At 38.8% G+C, this 15,936-nt stretch overlaps 1 protein-coding gene across 1 annotated transcript in view; it reads right to left on the minus strand.

The window, feature by feature from the left end:
• Positions 1 to 7,439: 7,439 nt before the first annotated feature.
• The window catches only part of MYO3B (myosin IIIB), a gene marked incomplete at its 3' end in the record, with an annotated part of 379,148 nt that continues 370,651 nt past the window's right edge, over positions 7,440 to 15,936 (minus strand). The window contains exons 32-34 of the mRNA XM_080668808.1: positions 8,806 to 8,912; positions 8,385 to 8,431; positions 7,440 to 7,578 (exon numbers count right to left, since the gene is read on the minus strand). Coding sequence (XP_080524934.1) covers positions 7,440 to 7,578; positions 8,385 to 8,431; positions 8,806 to 8,912 — 293 coding nt within the window. The remainder of the gene's footprint in view (positions 7,579 to 8,384; positions 8,432 to 8,805; positions 8,913 to 15,936) is intronic.

Here is a 15,936-nt window from a genome sequence, read left to right on the forward strand (position 1 = left end):
GAGAGTCTGCTTCCCAGTACAGAGACAGCCATCAGTTTACTGTGTCCTCATATGGTGGAAGAGGCAAGTAAACTCTTTGGAGTCTCTATTATAAGGGCACTAATTCCACTCATGAGGACTTCACCCTCATGAACTAATCACCCCCTAAGGGCATATGAATTTAGAGGGAACACAAACATTTAGTCTATAAGAGGCAACAAATAGAAAACAAAAAAATTAAAATCCTTTAAATGATATCAAATTATATGTGGTTCATAGGAATAAAACCAACAAAATATGGATAAGATTTCTTACATAAAATTACAAATAATTCTTATTTATTTATTTATTTATTTTTATTTTAATAAGTCTTTATTCAGATTATTACAATTGTTTCTCCTTTTCCCCCCCATAGCTCCCCTCCATTCAGTTCCCACCCCACCTTCTTCCCTTATCTCCGCCCCACTGTCCTCATCCATAGGTGTATGATTTTTGTCCAGTCTCTTCATGAACCCCCCATACCCCTTTCCCCCTGAGAATTATCAGTCCACTCCCTTTCTATGCCCCTGATTCTATTATATTCACCAGATTATTCTGTTCCTCAGGTTTTTAATTCACTTGATTTTTAGGTTCACTTGTTGATAGATATGTATTTGTTGTTCATAATTTTTCTCTTTACTTCTTTCTTCTTCCTCTTCTTTAAGAATACCTTTCAGCATTTCATATAATACTGGTTTGGTGGTGATGAACTCCTTTAGCTTTTTCTTATCTGTGAAGCTCTTTATCTGCCCTTCAATTCTGAATGATAGCTTTGCTGGGTAGAGTAATCTTGGTTGTAGGTTCTTGCTATTCATCACATTGAAAATTTCTTGCCACTCCCATCTGGCCTGCATAGTTTCTGTTGAGAAATCAGCTGACAGTCGTATGGGTGCTCCCTTGTAGGTAACTAACTGTTTTTCTCTTGCTGCTTTTAATATTCTCTCTTTGTCTTTTGCTCTTGGCATTTTAATTATGATGTGTCTTGGTGTGGTCCTCTTTGGATTCCTTTTGTTTGGGGTTCTGTGCGCTTCCTGGACTTGTAAGTCTTACAAATAATTCTTGAATGAAGAGAAGGAATAACTAAATAGAAGGATATACCATGTTCATGGGTTGAAAACTTCAATATTATAAACATGAAATTCGTTCCAAATTGACTTATAGACTCAAGATAATTATAAAGAAATCCTAACAGTTCCCCCCTGCCCCAAGAAGTTGATTATTTGCTTCTGTAATATGCAAAGTGTCTATTAATGAAGGGTCTCTTGGAGAAGAAAAAAGTATTGAAAACCTTGCTTTGCCATATACTAAGGCCTATTATAAAGGTACAGTATTTAAGACAAGGCTAACAAATAGACCAATGGAACAAAATAGAGAATACAAAAACAGACTCATGAACACTTGATTTATATAAATGGTAATATTTTAGAGCAGTAGGAAAAGGATGCTCTTTTCATTAAATGGGGCAGAGGCAGTTGAATATCCATTGTAGAAAACATGAAAATTTACCCCTACTGCATACCATTTGCAAAATCAATTTTGGGTGGTTTAAAGATCTAAATGTGAAAGGCAAAATAATAATGCTTCCAGAAGATACTAAAGGCAAATGTTTTTATGACCTTGCAGTCCAAGACTTTTTAACAGGCTATAAAAAAAGCACCTATCAAAAATGAAAAGATTGATAAGTTGTACTATTTTAAAATTACACTTTTTTTTTTTTTGTTAATCCTCACCCGAGGATATGTTTCCATTGATTTTCAGAGAGTAGAAGGGAGGGGGAGAGACAGAGGGAGAGAAATATCAATTTGAGAGAGGCACATCAACTGGTTGCCTCCCACACGTGCCCGACCAGGGCCAGGGATCGAGCCTGCAACTGAGGTATGTGCCCTTGACTTGGAATCGAAATTGGGACCCTTCAGTCCACAGGTGGATGCTCTATCCACTGAGCCAAACCACATAGGGCAAATTACACTTTTTTTTTTTTTTTTCACCAAAGGGCACTTTAAGAGAATGAAAGGACAAGCAACCTAGTGGAGAAAATATTTGCAACATATACAACTAGCATTTTTTCAAATAATAAAAAAAGAGTTAAAATAGGCATGCAACCAAAAAATACCTAAAATGGTCACTAACACATAAAAATGTGCTCAATATCATTATTAATTAGTGATATGTGAGCTATAATTTCAATGAGATTCTACTATATACCCATCAGACTGCCCAAATGAAGAAGACTGATAATAGCAAGAATTGGTGAGAATGCAGACCAATGAAAGCTTTCTTATACCTCTGGCAGGATTGTAAATTGCTACAATCACTAATGAAAACAGCTTGGCATTACCTACTAAAGTGAAGATATGTTTGCCTTAGAACCCTGCAATTCTAATCCTAGATAGATAGCCAACAGAAATGCATGCAAATATATACTAAGACATATATAATAATGTTGGTAGTAGCAACTTCCAAAATAGCCCCAAATTGCAAACAATTCATATTTATATATCAAAAGTAGAATGGGTCAGTTAGGGCATATTCATATACTGAAATCATGAAAATGAATAAACTACATTTACATTCCACAACTAGATGAAACTAATAATTATAACATTAAATAAAAATAAAAAACACAAGATCCCCAAAATGACATACTACATGATTCCATTTATATAAACTTCCCAAAACCTAGCTATACATAAAAAAAAAAATCTAACTATAGAGTTTAGGGATCATGTAAGTGATAAAACTATAAAGAAAATCACGGAAGTGTTTATCATAAAAGTCATGGGAGTACTTATCTCTGGGGAGGTGGCTGGGGGTAGTAGTGATTGGGAAAGGACACGAGGGAGACTTCTAGGGTGCTGGCAATCTTCTACTCTTGACTGTATGAGTGGTCACATAGATATTCACTTTCTGATAACTTACTGAGCTGAGTCTTCTAATTTGTGCTCTTTTCTATATACATTATATATATATATATATATATATATATATATATATATATATATGTGTGTGTGTGTGTGTGTGTGTATATCTATATCTATATCTATATCTATATCTATATCTATATCTATATCTATATCTATATCATCTATATCTATATCTATATCTATATCTATATCTATATCTATATCTATATCATCTATATCTATATCTATATCTCTCTCTCTCTCTCTCTCTCTCTCTCTCTCTCTCTCTCTCTCTATATATATATATATATATATATATATATATATATATATATATATAAAGAGGTAATATGCAAGTTAGCTGGGATGCCGTAACGTCACGACCGCTCAGGAGGAGGCTGCACCCACAGGTGGGTGGGAGGGGACTGCGTGCGCGGTAAGGCAAGACACAGATGGCACAGGCCCACAGAGAACAGAGCCAGCCAGCCACGGCAGTGGTGAGCAGCCCCGCAGAGAACAGGGCCTGCCAGCCGTGCATGCCGGCAGTCGCATCTCTGCACATGAGCTGCAGAGGAAATACCTTTTCTGACCACTCATTGGCTAAGCTCCCCATATGCCACTCGCAGTGTTCTTGGTAACTTGGGTAATAAGTATCCAAGAAGGTGATCTAGGATTTTTTCCACCTCACTCCTGGAGGAAAAAACGAAGGTCTGCTGCTGGAGGGGCTAAGAAATATAATATCCTGCCCTAGCCGGTTTGGCTCAGTGGATAGAGCCTCGGCCTGCTGACTGCAGAGTCCAGGTTCGATTCTGGTCACGGGCATGGACCTAGGTTGCAGGCTCCTCCCTGGCCAGGGCCCAGGTCAGGGCTCATGCAGGAGGCAACCAATCGAAGTGTCACTCTCACATTGATGTTTCTTTCTGTCTTTCCTTCTCTCTTCCACACTCTAAAAATCAATGGAAAAATATCCTCAGGTGAGGATAAAAAGAAAGAAAGAAATGTCATATCCTATGAAAGAGACATCTTGAAAATGCCTAAAGAAAGTTGTCTCTTTTTCGTGGTGAAGGGACTGGAGTTCGTGTTGATGAAAACACCTTGGTGGCTACGGCAGCCGGCAGTGGCTGCAGCAGTGGGGTGATGGGGGTGGTGCCTTCCCCTGATCAGCCCGGTCACCTCCTGCAGAGGGAGGCCAGACTGCAGCTTAGGCCCACTCCCCACGGGGAGCAGGCCTCAGCTGTCAGTAATGTCCTACATCCCCTGAGGGCTCCCAGATTGGAGAGGGTGCAGGTCGGGCTGAGGGACCTCCTTCCATGCACGAATTTTGTGCACCGGGCCTCTAGTTTTAAAATAAAGTTTAAAAAAGTGGATGGAGGCATATGTGCAGATGAACTAAAATAGAAGAAGAAACAGCAGCTCAGAACATGAACACCAGAAATTTACAGTAAAATTTTAAAAAACTATTCTATCCTCAGAATTATTTCTGTTTTGTCCAGGCTTCATTATTCTATTCACTTGACATTATCTATCAGCCTATTGGTTTTTTCATGTAAGGCAGCCTCATAGAGATACTATTAAAGTTAATGGCACAAAAATAGGTGTTTAATTATATAATTTAATGTTTAAAAAGCAATCAACAAAAATTTAAACAAAATTTAAGCACTGGAAGAAGTCAAGAGAGAGGAAGGAGGAATTAAGATAAAATGCAATCTTTCATAGAAAGAGAGGTAGATATTGTCTAAAATAGTAAATCAAGAACATAGAAGCAAATTATTCAGAGACATGTTGGAAGTCATTAAAATAATTAAAATTAGAAATAATAATAATAAAAAAGGGTTACTTCTTAGGATAGGGACTAAGGTAGGGGCATAGAGAAGATTGCTTTCCACTATAAACTCTCTGTATTATTTTATTTTGATTTTGTTTTTGCTATGTGCTTATTATTTTGATAAAATTAATAAGACATTTATGAAATTCCAGCTTACATCATTCTCATCAATTCGTTTTAAGAGTTGCTTTTTGAGTTTGTGGCACTATAACTAGCTCAAGAATAATATCTAGAGTCTGTCTTATCTATGCTGTAGCTGATAGTGAACACTATTTCTAATGTAGTGCTAGGAGTTATTGCTGTGGCAATGATTAATTATTACAGAGCTTCTGAATTATGATTTTTACTAGAGGCCCAGTGCATGAAATTCGTGCATGGGTAGGGTCCCTAGGCCTGGACAACGATCAAGGCTGATCGGGGCCTTCCGGCTGCTGGCCGGGGCCTTCCTTTCTTGGCTGCTGGCTCCTGGCTGGGGCCTGCCTTCATTCCACACTGCCACCTGGTGGTCAGCACACGTCATAGAGAGTGAGCGAACTCCTGGTCTCCTGGTCGAACTCCCGAGGGGACACTTTGCCTATTAGCCTTTTATATATATACTAGTGGCCTGGTGCATGAAATTCGTGCACCCTTTCCAATCTGGGACCCCTCGGGGGATGTCCCTGTGGGATCGGGCTTAAACCAGCAGTTGGACATCCCTCTCACAATCCGGGACTGCTGGCTTCTAACTGCTCACCTGCCTGCCTGCCTGATCATCCCTAACCACTCTGCCTGTCGGCCTTCTCACCCCCAACTGTGCTCCCCACCTTGCCGGCCTGATCGCCCCAACTGCCCCCCCTGCCAGCCTGATCGTCCTCAACTGCCCCCCACTGCCAGCCTGCTTGCCTCCAACTGCCCTCCCCTCCTGGCCTGATCACCCCTAACCGCCTCTGTCTCGGCCCCGCCACCATGGCTTTGTCTGGAAGGACATCCAGAAGGTATCCCAGTCTAATTAGCATATTACCCTTTTATTAGTATAGATAGATAATAACTTCTATTTCCTTTTTAAATTTATTTATAGATATGTTTTAATTAGAAACAAGGCAGGTATACAATTATGTTGTACATGGATTAGTGGGAAGTTACGAACATTTCTATTCAACAGATTGAAAAGCAGCTAATATTATCAAATCAAAAGTAGACAAATCAATGATAAAAGTGAAATTTCCAAAAATACTTATATTAATAATAATGCTAAAATCTATATATTATTTTTAAACAATAAAATGATGTTCATTTGTGTTTCTTCTGCTCTACTCACATGCCTTAACAACATTACCTTTGGGGTGAAGGTCTGGAAAAAAAATTGACTCAGTTTTTAAAAAGTAAAGTTTGACTATTGAATTATTGGCTCTTTCTTTTTCTTGTAAAATTACAATTTCTGAAATCTATAAATGCCTCATTTCATTATTTGTTTGTAAAATGCTTATTAAAACACTTCCCTTTAAAATTCTGAAAAGTTCTTTTTCCTATTTACTCGTTTATTTTTCTCAAAATCTGAGTATTCCCATGTGTACTATCTGCCACGTAAAAAAAGAACACGTTGAGAAAATTTGTTCTAGGGAAAGGGTCTTGTAGGTTTTTTACATCACACAGAAATCTCACATATTGTTTTGCATGTTGAATCATATTGAGTATTATGTAATATAACATCATTACAATAAGACTTGCCCAACCTTGAATGAAAAATCAGAACTTATGGGATAATAAAAGTGATTAATCACATATAACATATAATTGAAAGTAACTTTTCTATCAGATATGTTTGTATAACTAGGTCTCTCCACTCAGTCAAGGGTGGGCATTAACTGGATGTCCACTCTGTGCCAGGCACTGTATGAGATCTGTGCACACAGAGATGAACAAGAGAAGATGATTCCTACAGACAGCCGACCAGAGAGTGGAAAGTTACAAAACCATGTGACATGGACTCTGACAGGTCCAAAGATTCTTTCCAACTCACTCCTTTCTTTTATAGATAAGGTGATGGGGGTCTCTTGACAAGGTGGAGTAAAGAGGCAAAGGCTTTGTTGCCCTAATAACAAGCAAGAGAGGAGTTCATTTGCCTTATAGGAAGAATCTAAGAAATTTAGGGCTCTCTCCTTAAATACACAAAACATTATAAGGCCTAGGAGACCTTGGGTATACTCTCCCAGCATGGAGACCCACAGCAATGGGCCCTGCCCCTGGGGAGAGGCAGGCAGGGAGGAAAGACCAACAAAGGGGAAGGGATGCTGTGGAGAGGTGAGGAGGAAAGGAACCTCTGAATTTTCACAGGGGCAGATTCTGCATGGAAGGATGTGGTAGGAAAAATAAAGAAATATGATCAGTGTCCACAGTTGGCCGATGGTGAGATTGTTACCCTTTTAGATGGGGGCATGAATGATGGTTATTACTGCAGTGGAGGTGCACTCTGTGTCCCCAAGAGACTCATAGTTTGAGAAAAGAAGGGATTACTCAGATCAAGCTGCAGAGCAGATGTGGGGAAGGTGATGGAGGTAGGAGAAAATGGTTAAGAATCTGCAAATTGTTCAGTAAGGCTCCAGCATGTGTCCAAAGAGGCTGATCCCATTGTAGTGCTTTCTTATTAAATGACAATCAGTCAGTTACCATGATTGTGCTTACCCTCAACAGACTTGAGGCACAGGAAGGACAACTCAGTGCTGAGCAGAAGATGCTCCTTTTGAGGAAGAGGGAAAAAAGAAAGGGTGGGCTGAGTTGTCTTCCTCAGGGGTTGAGTCCACGGGTGACAGAGATTTGTAATATTCATCTTCACCATCAAGCACTTTGACTTGGCTACAACAAAGAAAAGAGTTTCAGTAGAAAAAGAAATGCCACGGCCATCTCTGGGGCACCTAAAGTTGTTTGAGTACTTGGAACAGGGTTGGGTCCCAACAATGGGACTGGGATGGGAGAAGGACAGCTTAGGGTAGCCCAGAGTCCTGCAGCACAGAGGAACTGGGGTCTGATATGCAAAGCCTTTCACCTCTGAGTCACACATGGTTAATGACCCAATTTAGTGGTGTTTGGAAATGGTGATCATATTGCAACTTGATGTATGTGAATTACCTGGCCTTTCTCCATCTGCTTTCCTTCAGGTGAGCAAGTTCCCCTCCTGACCTCTTCCAGTTCTTAAACTAGAACCAATTACCTACCTCATTCTTATTCTCAATTGAGATGCTAACAATTAAATGAGCTCAAACTCCTTAGAATCTTCTGTCGAACCACTGGAGGAAATTTTCCTGTACCTTTAAGGCCCAGGGGTAGGGTACTGTAGGGGAAGCCACCTATTTGCCCTGTGTGGAGTGATCTTGTTTGTGGGAGAATTTTATACAATCCGCTATGTCTCCACTTATGAGGAAAGTACAACTCCCTGAGAAATAATATTTGCTTTTCGATGGAAATTCCAGCCTTTTCAGACAGAATAGATTCAAGTTTTGTATACTTGCTACTGTGAAAAGTAGTCTCCAATGTCAACAAGAGCGGGGCTATACCCACTGCATATTTTTAGAAGCCTCTCAGGAAAGTTTTGCATTTTCTGTAATATCACAAAGGACCCCTTCTGTTTACAGTTGCTTAGAACTAAGAAGACAGATATTTACCCAAGTTTTCTTGGCTTCCTCTTGCTCCCTTGATATTCTAGAGTTCCCTGTGGAGAGGGCCAAGAACACACAGTCAAAGCAAAGCAGCAAGTCGTTAATTTTTAATTCAAAGTGATTTTGTGTTGAATGCAAGCAGATGCTGATAATATCAGAAGTCACAGCATAATTTTTTTGATCAAAGGGCTCAAGTGAGCCTGATGAAGCATGCATCTTGCTCGTCTTTGATAAACCACATCAATTATTCACCGTGAAGGCAGACATCCTGACATGAAAGCAACAGATAAAGAGCCTAAGCACATGTTCAAGACGAGAGCATAAGAGGGTGGGGGTGGGGCTGGAGGGGCTGGAACAGGTATTAATAACAGAATTATTAACTGGAAACAAAGCCAGTGAAACAGCTTTATGGCCACTTTGAACTCACATTTAACTGGTTATAGTACATGGTGTCCTCAGGGCTACTCAGCATTTTGGGTTGCTGACATCTTCGGCGAGGTGTTCGCTGCTTCTGTGCAAGACCATTTTCTGAACCTGCAACAAGATAGCAAAACTTTACTGCAAACCATCCGAGGTTTTGGGAAAATTCAGTGAAACATTTCTCTTCACATAAATGCACTTAGTAGAAACTGTGTCTCATTTTAATGGGCATGTTAGAGCTTTGCTATTATTAAGAGAAATATTATCCTAAAAAAACAAACACACAGAGGTTGCTAAGTGTAAACAAGAGATACTGTCTGTAACTTTGCCTTCATCTTTTTTATCTGAATCAGCAGTCAAGAGTGACATAAAGCAAGCTGGTTTATCCACGCTGGTGAACGAGAGGTTGGTGAGCAGCCTTTGCAGAGTAGAAAGTGCTCCTAGTGAGATAACTCAGGACAGCGAATGCAATCTGGGATGGTTTGCACCACATCCGACAGTGAGAGTTCAAAGACATCTGGAGCACACACACTTGTGAGTAGAGAAGCAAACTTTTTGGTGGGATACATTTTGTAGAAAATGGCTTGAGCTAGTATTTACTGAAATGCTTTGAACAATGTCATTGATCCGTGCAGTCTCTGGAGGTAGTGCAAGGGAGAAGGGGAAAGGATGGTTGCCCAATTTCATGGAGCAGTCTCTTTGTCTTAGTCCTAATTTCAGAATCCTGGACCAAGAGTGCCCTGGAGGTTAAGAAACCACGTGTTCAATGAGGTCATGATTTATTTCCCTTTCAGGCAGATGATTTTTGTGGAATAGGCTGTCTTTTTGGCACTATATCTAAACCAGCGTTCAGCAGTTCTAACTTCTTGTCAACATACACACAACTGCTGTAGAATCTTGTTCACGAATGTCATAGTCTAGAAAAGAGATATCATTTTCACAGACCAAGTGTATATCATAAACTAATTACTCATAAAAAAGAGGTGGAGATTTGTAGTCACAGTTTGACTTCACTAGAGATTCCTACTATTTAAGGAAATTTAGGGGGAATTTCTAAGTGAAGAATGACTCAGCAAGGACCATTATGAATAGTGAATTATCAGTTTCTGAAGTAGGAAGTCTTGCACTTTTATTTTTCTTGAATTGGAACATATTTATATTTGAACAAGACTATTGGAAAGATATCGGATTTTAGAAACTGTCCATTCTAAACACTCTTTTTTTTTTTTCTCCCAGAAAAGGAAACTGAGGTCTACAAATGTTGATCAAGTGGCAGAGTGGGAACCCAACCCTAGATCTTTAACTCCTGTTCTAGCAGTAAAACAACAACAAACAACAGCATCATTGTCCTTCTTAACAAAACATTCTTTTTTTTTTAAAGTCAAATGTCTTAATAAAAGTGAGCTCCATGAAAAAAATATTAATTAGCATAGCAAAGTGATGCTGCTGGCAGGGGGGTCCAGTAGCCTTAACAGACAACCCTGTCCACATCTCCAGGAACTCTGTGCAGAGGACAGGACTCCAGCCTCTTACACTAGTATGATCCTCAGAGTACAAGGAATCCAGAATTTTCTTTTCTTTTCTTTTCTTTTTTCTTTCCTTTCCTTTCATTTCCTTTCCTTTCCTTTCCTTTCCTTTCCTTTCCTTTCCTTTCCTTTCCTTTCCTTTTCTTTTCTTTTCTTTTCTTTTCTTTTCTTTTCTTTTCTTTTCTTTTCCTCTGATAGTTCCAACATACTCACCTCCTGTTTGCTTTGCAAAATCCATAGTCTTTTCTATGGTAGAACATGAGGTTGTGAGATCCTTCTTTTGTGTTTTCTCTTCTGATTTATAAATTGATAAACAGAAGCATCTAGAGTTAAGCTTGCTGGTGTGAACATGCACTGGAGATCTGACATGAATCTCCTTCAGACTTTCTAATGTTGTAGGAATTCCAACTTGGTCAACTAAAAAGACTAATCTTAAAGAGTTTTGGGGCTCAGCTGGAGTTCAGCTTGGTTTAGCTGAACTTTATATTTATATAGTGTTTATACTTGATCAGAGGCTTTTATTTATATTCTCAACTGGGAATGCCTAATGTAAGATGTGGTTTTCAACTTTGCTCTTGAACAACTTGTTCCACGGTAGATTTTCTTTACCTGATTATTAGAAGGAATTAAATTACTGGATAGAATTTTCTCAATTTGAAAATTTCTCCCATAAATTAAAAATAAACAAACAGCTGGTGTCTGATCATATGATGTCTATACTATACTAGAAAGTAGTGTAAGCTGGTGTCTGATTTAGCATCAAATTTTCATTTTCATTAACTTTAATATCGCCGTATTTCAGATGTTTTGCAGAGTGCTACAACTCTTAGGTGCTTTGCCATTGGGGCAAATCTGAGTGTCATTGATACATGACCAATCATAAACAACCAAATAAATAATTGGGATATGAATCATGATTCAATGAGTGCTGTTAGAACAATTTGATAGCAATATGCAAAAAAATATAACTTAAATACAAACCTTATCACATTTATCCTAATGTAAGGTACTTTGCTGGATATTGTGGGAAAGATAAAGAGAAATAAGACAAGGTCCTTGCCTTCAGTCTAGTAGAGAACACTGAATTAGAAGACGTAAGTGACTTGCATAAGGCCATAAGCTAATGCTGATGGACAGAAATTAGTTTTTTTTTTAATTTCTAAATTTTTTACTTTTCTCAATATACCTCCTGATTCTCACAGACCACAATAAATTCCAGATGAGATATACAGTTAAACATTTTAAACATTCCCATAAAAATCTTAGAAGGAAATGAAATAGACTTTTTTTTTTAAACTGTGGAAGACGATAGTGACAAGGAGGTTTGATTATATTAAAGTAAATTATTCTATATGATGGACAGTAACAAAACTAAGATGAGAGGAACTGCAACAGAAAGATAAAAACAATGAAAAATATATATATATACACACAAAAGTCTACAATCCAGAATGTGGAAAGCCTGAATCTAGAGAAAGACAGGCATATTCATATATATTGAAATGCAATTATATGAAAAAATATATTGAAAAATGTTCAGCCAGAGCTTTAGTTAAAATAACCACTACTGCCTTTCTATTAATTAGGATGAACCAAAAGGTCAAAAGACCTTGTGGGAGAGGCCTCAGGTACACTGGCCCATAGGTTCCACATCCCCTGAAGTACAACTTGACAAAATATAACAAAAGCTGAACATGTCACAATAAGTTACACCAAAAATGAAAAAAAGAGGATCTATATGAAGATGGATATGACAGCACTTTTTGTAGTAGAAAAAAAGCTAGAAACATAAGTATTTAATAATTGGGGAGAAGTTAACTTCAAGATGTAAATATGATATCATACCATGAAGATATCAATAAGGATAGTAAATATGGGAATGGTGCTGACAGATGAAAGTTCAAAATCCAGAAAAAGAAGCAAAACACAAATAGCATATAGCACATTGATTAAACCCAAACATGTATGCACATTGAGAAGTCATTATGATTTTTCTGATAAAAGTTTAAAAATAGCCCAAACCGTGTAGCTCAGTGGTTGAGTGTCGACCCATGCGCTAAGAGGTCACTGGTTTGGTTCCTGGTCAGGGCACATGTCCAGGTTGCTGCTAGATTCCCAGTAGGGGGCATGCAGGAGGCAACCAATCAATGTTTCTCTCTCATCAATGTTTCTATCACTCTCTCCCTACTCCCTTCTTCTATCTCTCAAAAATCAATAAAAACATAATAAAAAAATAAAAAAGTTGAAATATAAACAAAAATCAATGAGGCACGTAAAACAAAAATTCTTCTTTCAAAAGATGAAGAAACTATGGGTAAGAAAGTCTAGTCTGTAAGTGTCAGAATGGAAGCCTAAACCCCTGTCAGCTTTTGAGCCAGTTTGCTTATGAGTTACAAAACAGTATGGTTATCTGGCAATTACTTATTTTACTTGACTAGTTTTTGTAGATAAAGTGGGCAATCCAAGTTTGAAGATACACATTAGAAAATCCATCATTTACTTTGAAGACAATGAAGTTCATATTCTGAAAGTGGCTGATTTCCACCTTACATGTTTGTAAGCTGAGCCAACTCTCCAGTTTGTAATCCATGAGGATACCTCCCTATGGTGCTTCTTGAAAGTATATTTGTCATGAATACCAGTTTGTATTGAACAGAGGTCTCTTTCTGTTACAAGACTCCCTGCACTCTCCCACCCAGCACCATCTGATTTCATATTTGAGACCTTGAACATCTTTCTCTTTCGAGTTGTCATAGAACCTCATAGGAAACTGGAGATGAATCTGCCAGAAAATGGGAGAAATCTGAATCGAGTTTCAGGAGTGTGGGAAATGCATACTCCTTTCTCTCTAATCCGAAATCATCACACATTGTGGCTGCACAGTTGGCCAAGGCCTTGGTGAGAGACAGATAGCTGAATTCAATTGATGGCTTTATAACATAACTTCAAACAACTGGTTTGGAAATTTAATATTTCAGTTCTCGTTATTGAACATGCAGGTATATCCAAGTTAGAGTTGCCAGGGCACCCAGTTAAATTTGAATTTCAGATAACCAATACTTTTTAAATGTAAGTACATCCTTTGTAATATTTGGGACATACTTATATTAAGAAGTGATTGGTTGTTTATCTGAAATTCAAATCTAGCTGGGTGCCTTCCCCTCCCTGCCCCCCGCCCTTAAATCTAGCAAACCTAATTCAAGCACAATTTAAGTCACAGCTGAGGCATTCTGTTCTCCCCTACGGTCTGAGATGAAGAAGGAAATGACTTCCTCTACTCTATTTGACCTGTTGAGTTATGGCTATTTGGCTACAAATGCTCTTTCCAACATTGTCCCCTGACACTTAGTGTTTCACTTGTCATCATCCACTACAGATGTGCCAGTTCTGGTAAATTTCTAGCAGGATTACAGTGAAGGGAGAACCACAGTGGAGAGCAGGATGGGGCATACAGTCCAGCTATCCTGGTCTGGTGGGGAAGTATGATTTCCAGGCCCTTGAGGAATGGACAGGCAGTGAGCAGGGTTCCTGGGAGAGAGCACACTAAGAGAGCCATAGTCCTTTGCGCCTTTCCTGGAGGCCTCACCAGGCATGGATACGTTCTGAGTAGTATGACTGCAATCTGGTTGCCATTTGTGGGTGAGGCTTTCTTAGAGTCACTTGCCAAGTAAAACATCTCCTTGAAGCAAACAGAGTGCTCTGTGTTCTAGATTTACAGATAGCAAATCCCAAATGGAGTTGTGAGATATACCCCCCATGGGGGGCATTTAAGTAGATTTGGAATTATGTGACTAATGTATAGAGCTCTGTCAACTCCGTGCCTAAGGGGAGGCACAGCATTTCTCTGACCAAAGTTCTCAGGTCAGTTGGAGGGGACAGTAGCCCAGCTGTCAGCTGAATGATCTCTCTCCTTAATGACGGTTGACCATGCTACATGGTACTCCCGTGGACACTTACATGAAATAGCTTCCAACTAGAGGGCCTGTCTTTTCCAGCTCTGTGCTTCTTCTCCTTACCACTTCACTTGTATGTAGCAAATCTCGTTTTGCAAAGTATCTTTTTCTTTATTTCATCTCATTTGTTAACCCCATAGAGATAGCAGAGGCATAGGGAGATTCAGAGATCACACCGCAGGTCAGAGGCAAAGTCCAGCTGAGAATTCAGGTTTCCCAACATCCTACTGACAAAAGACCCCTTGCTTTTCCATCTGAGGGGTCTGAGGCCCAGGGAGCTTAGGCCCCTCTGCCAGTCTCCCTTCAGAGCCAGGGCTAGAACTCAGCCTTTTGATTCTAAATCCCAAGGTCTAGGCCATCTGTTATGATGCTTGTTCTTTTACTGAGATGTTCTTACAAGTTTTTTTACCTTTCCATGTCTAATTTCAGGAGGGACTGAGGAATTCAGTGGGTTTTTGTAAAACACACAAACACAATCAGAAGAGAGATTTTCTCTTGGGGTGCATGTAATTCAGATCTTCCTTTCTAAGATGAAAGGAAGGCTACACATTTTCCCAGTTGCCATGTTATGTCGTGAACAATCTTCTTCAAAATTGTAAAACTGCTACAAAGAAAACATCCCTGAGTTAAATTAGTGCCCGTGGAAGATGGCAGAGTTATAAATTGTCTATAAGGAATTTTCCTTTTAATAGCTAGGGAAGTGGTAATAATTTGCCCTGAAACTGTTTCATAGTTCAGGGTTTGGCACACACTCAAAAAATGAATGAATGAATGGTAACTGTTCAACATTCTTGTTAAGATCTGCCCCATCTATGTAGCCTACTGTTTGCTTCTGTAAGTTGGGCTATTATTGCCAAGGCTTCCCACAGGAAGAGGGTCTTTTCTATCCTGGAACACATCTGGAGAACCTGTAGTCTAACAAGGAGGGAGATAAAGTCAGCCTCTTAAAAAGGAAGTTCATTAGTATTTTATCCTTTCGATATTTTTCTGGGAATATGCATTCACTTCTTTTAACATTCCCATCCCCCGCAAATATCAGTATCCACCTACAGTAATTTGTTACTCCTTCTCCCATTTAACAATAGAGTCATAAATATTTTTCCATGATATTAACCTACTTTAAAAATAGTATCTTTCTTTTAGAGTTACATTTTTAAATTTATAATTAAAGTATAGTTGGTATTTTTAAAACACAATGAGTGAATATAATGCACAAATAAGTTAAGGAGTGAAAAGTCCATCTTTTGTCCTACCTCCTTTTCCCAACCTCACACTAGAGCAAATGTTGGAACAAGTTTCTTATCTGTATTCCAGATTATTCTGGCATCATTTCTAATTGTTGTATGGTATTTCATTTAATAGATGATCCATGATTAATTTATATAATTTCCTATTTGAGGCAATCTTTTTCTATAACAAGTAATACTTTGAGGAATATATGCATAGTTTTGTTATCATCGTAATTAACTAGTTTATTAGTATTAATAACAGGATGAGAGCAAAGGGGAGTCAGACATTGTCAGCATGGTCATCTGGGCAACTTCACCAGGAAGCTATAACTTCACCCTCCCCAGGGAACCACCTGTCCATTCATTCCCTGCAGATCACTGCAGGAAGGGATCCGGCAAAGGGAGATAGGCGCATGCGCTGTAAAGTTGG

This window comes from Plecotus auritus (assembly GCF_963455305.1).
Source record: "Plecotus auritus genome assembly, chromosome: 5".
NCBI lineage: Eukaryota > Metazoa > Chordata > Mammalia > Chiroptera > Vespertilionidae > Plecotus > Plecotus auritus.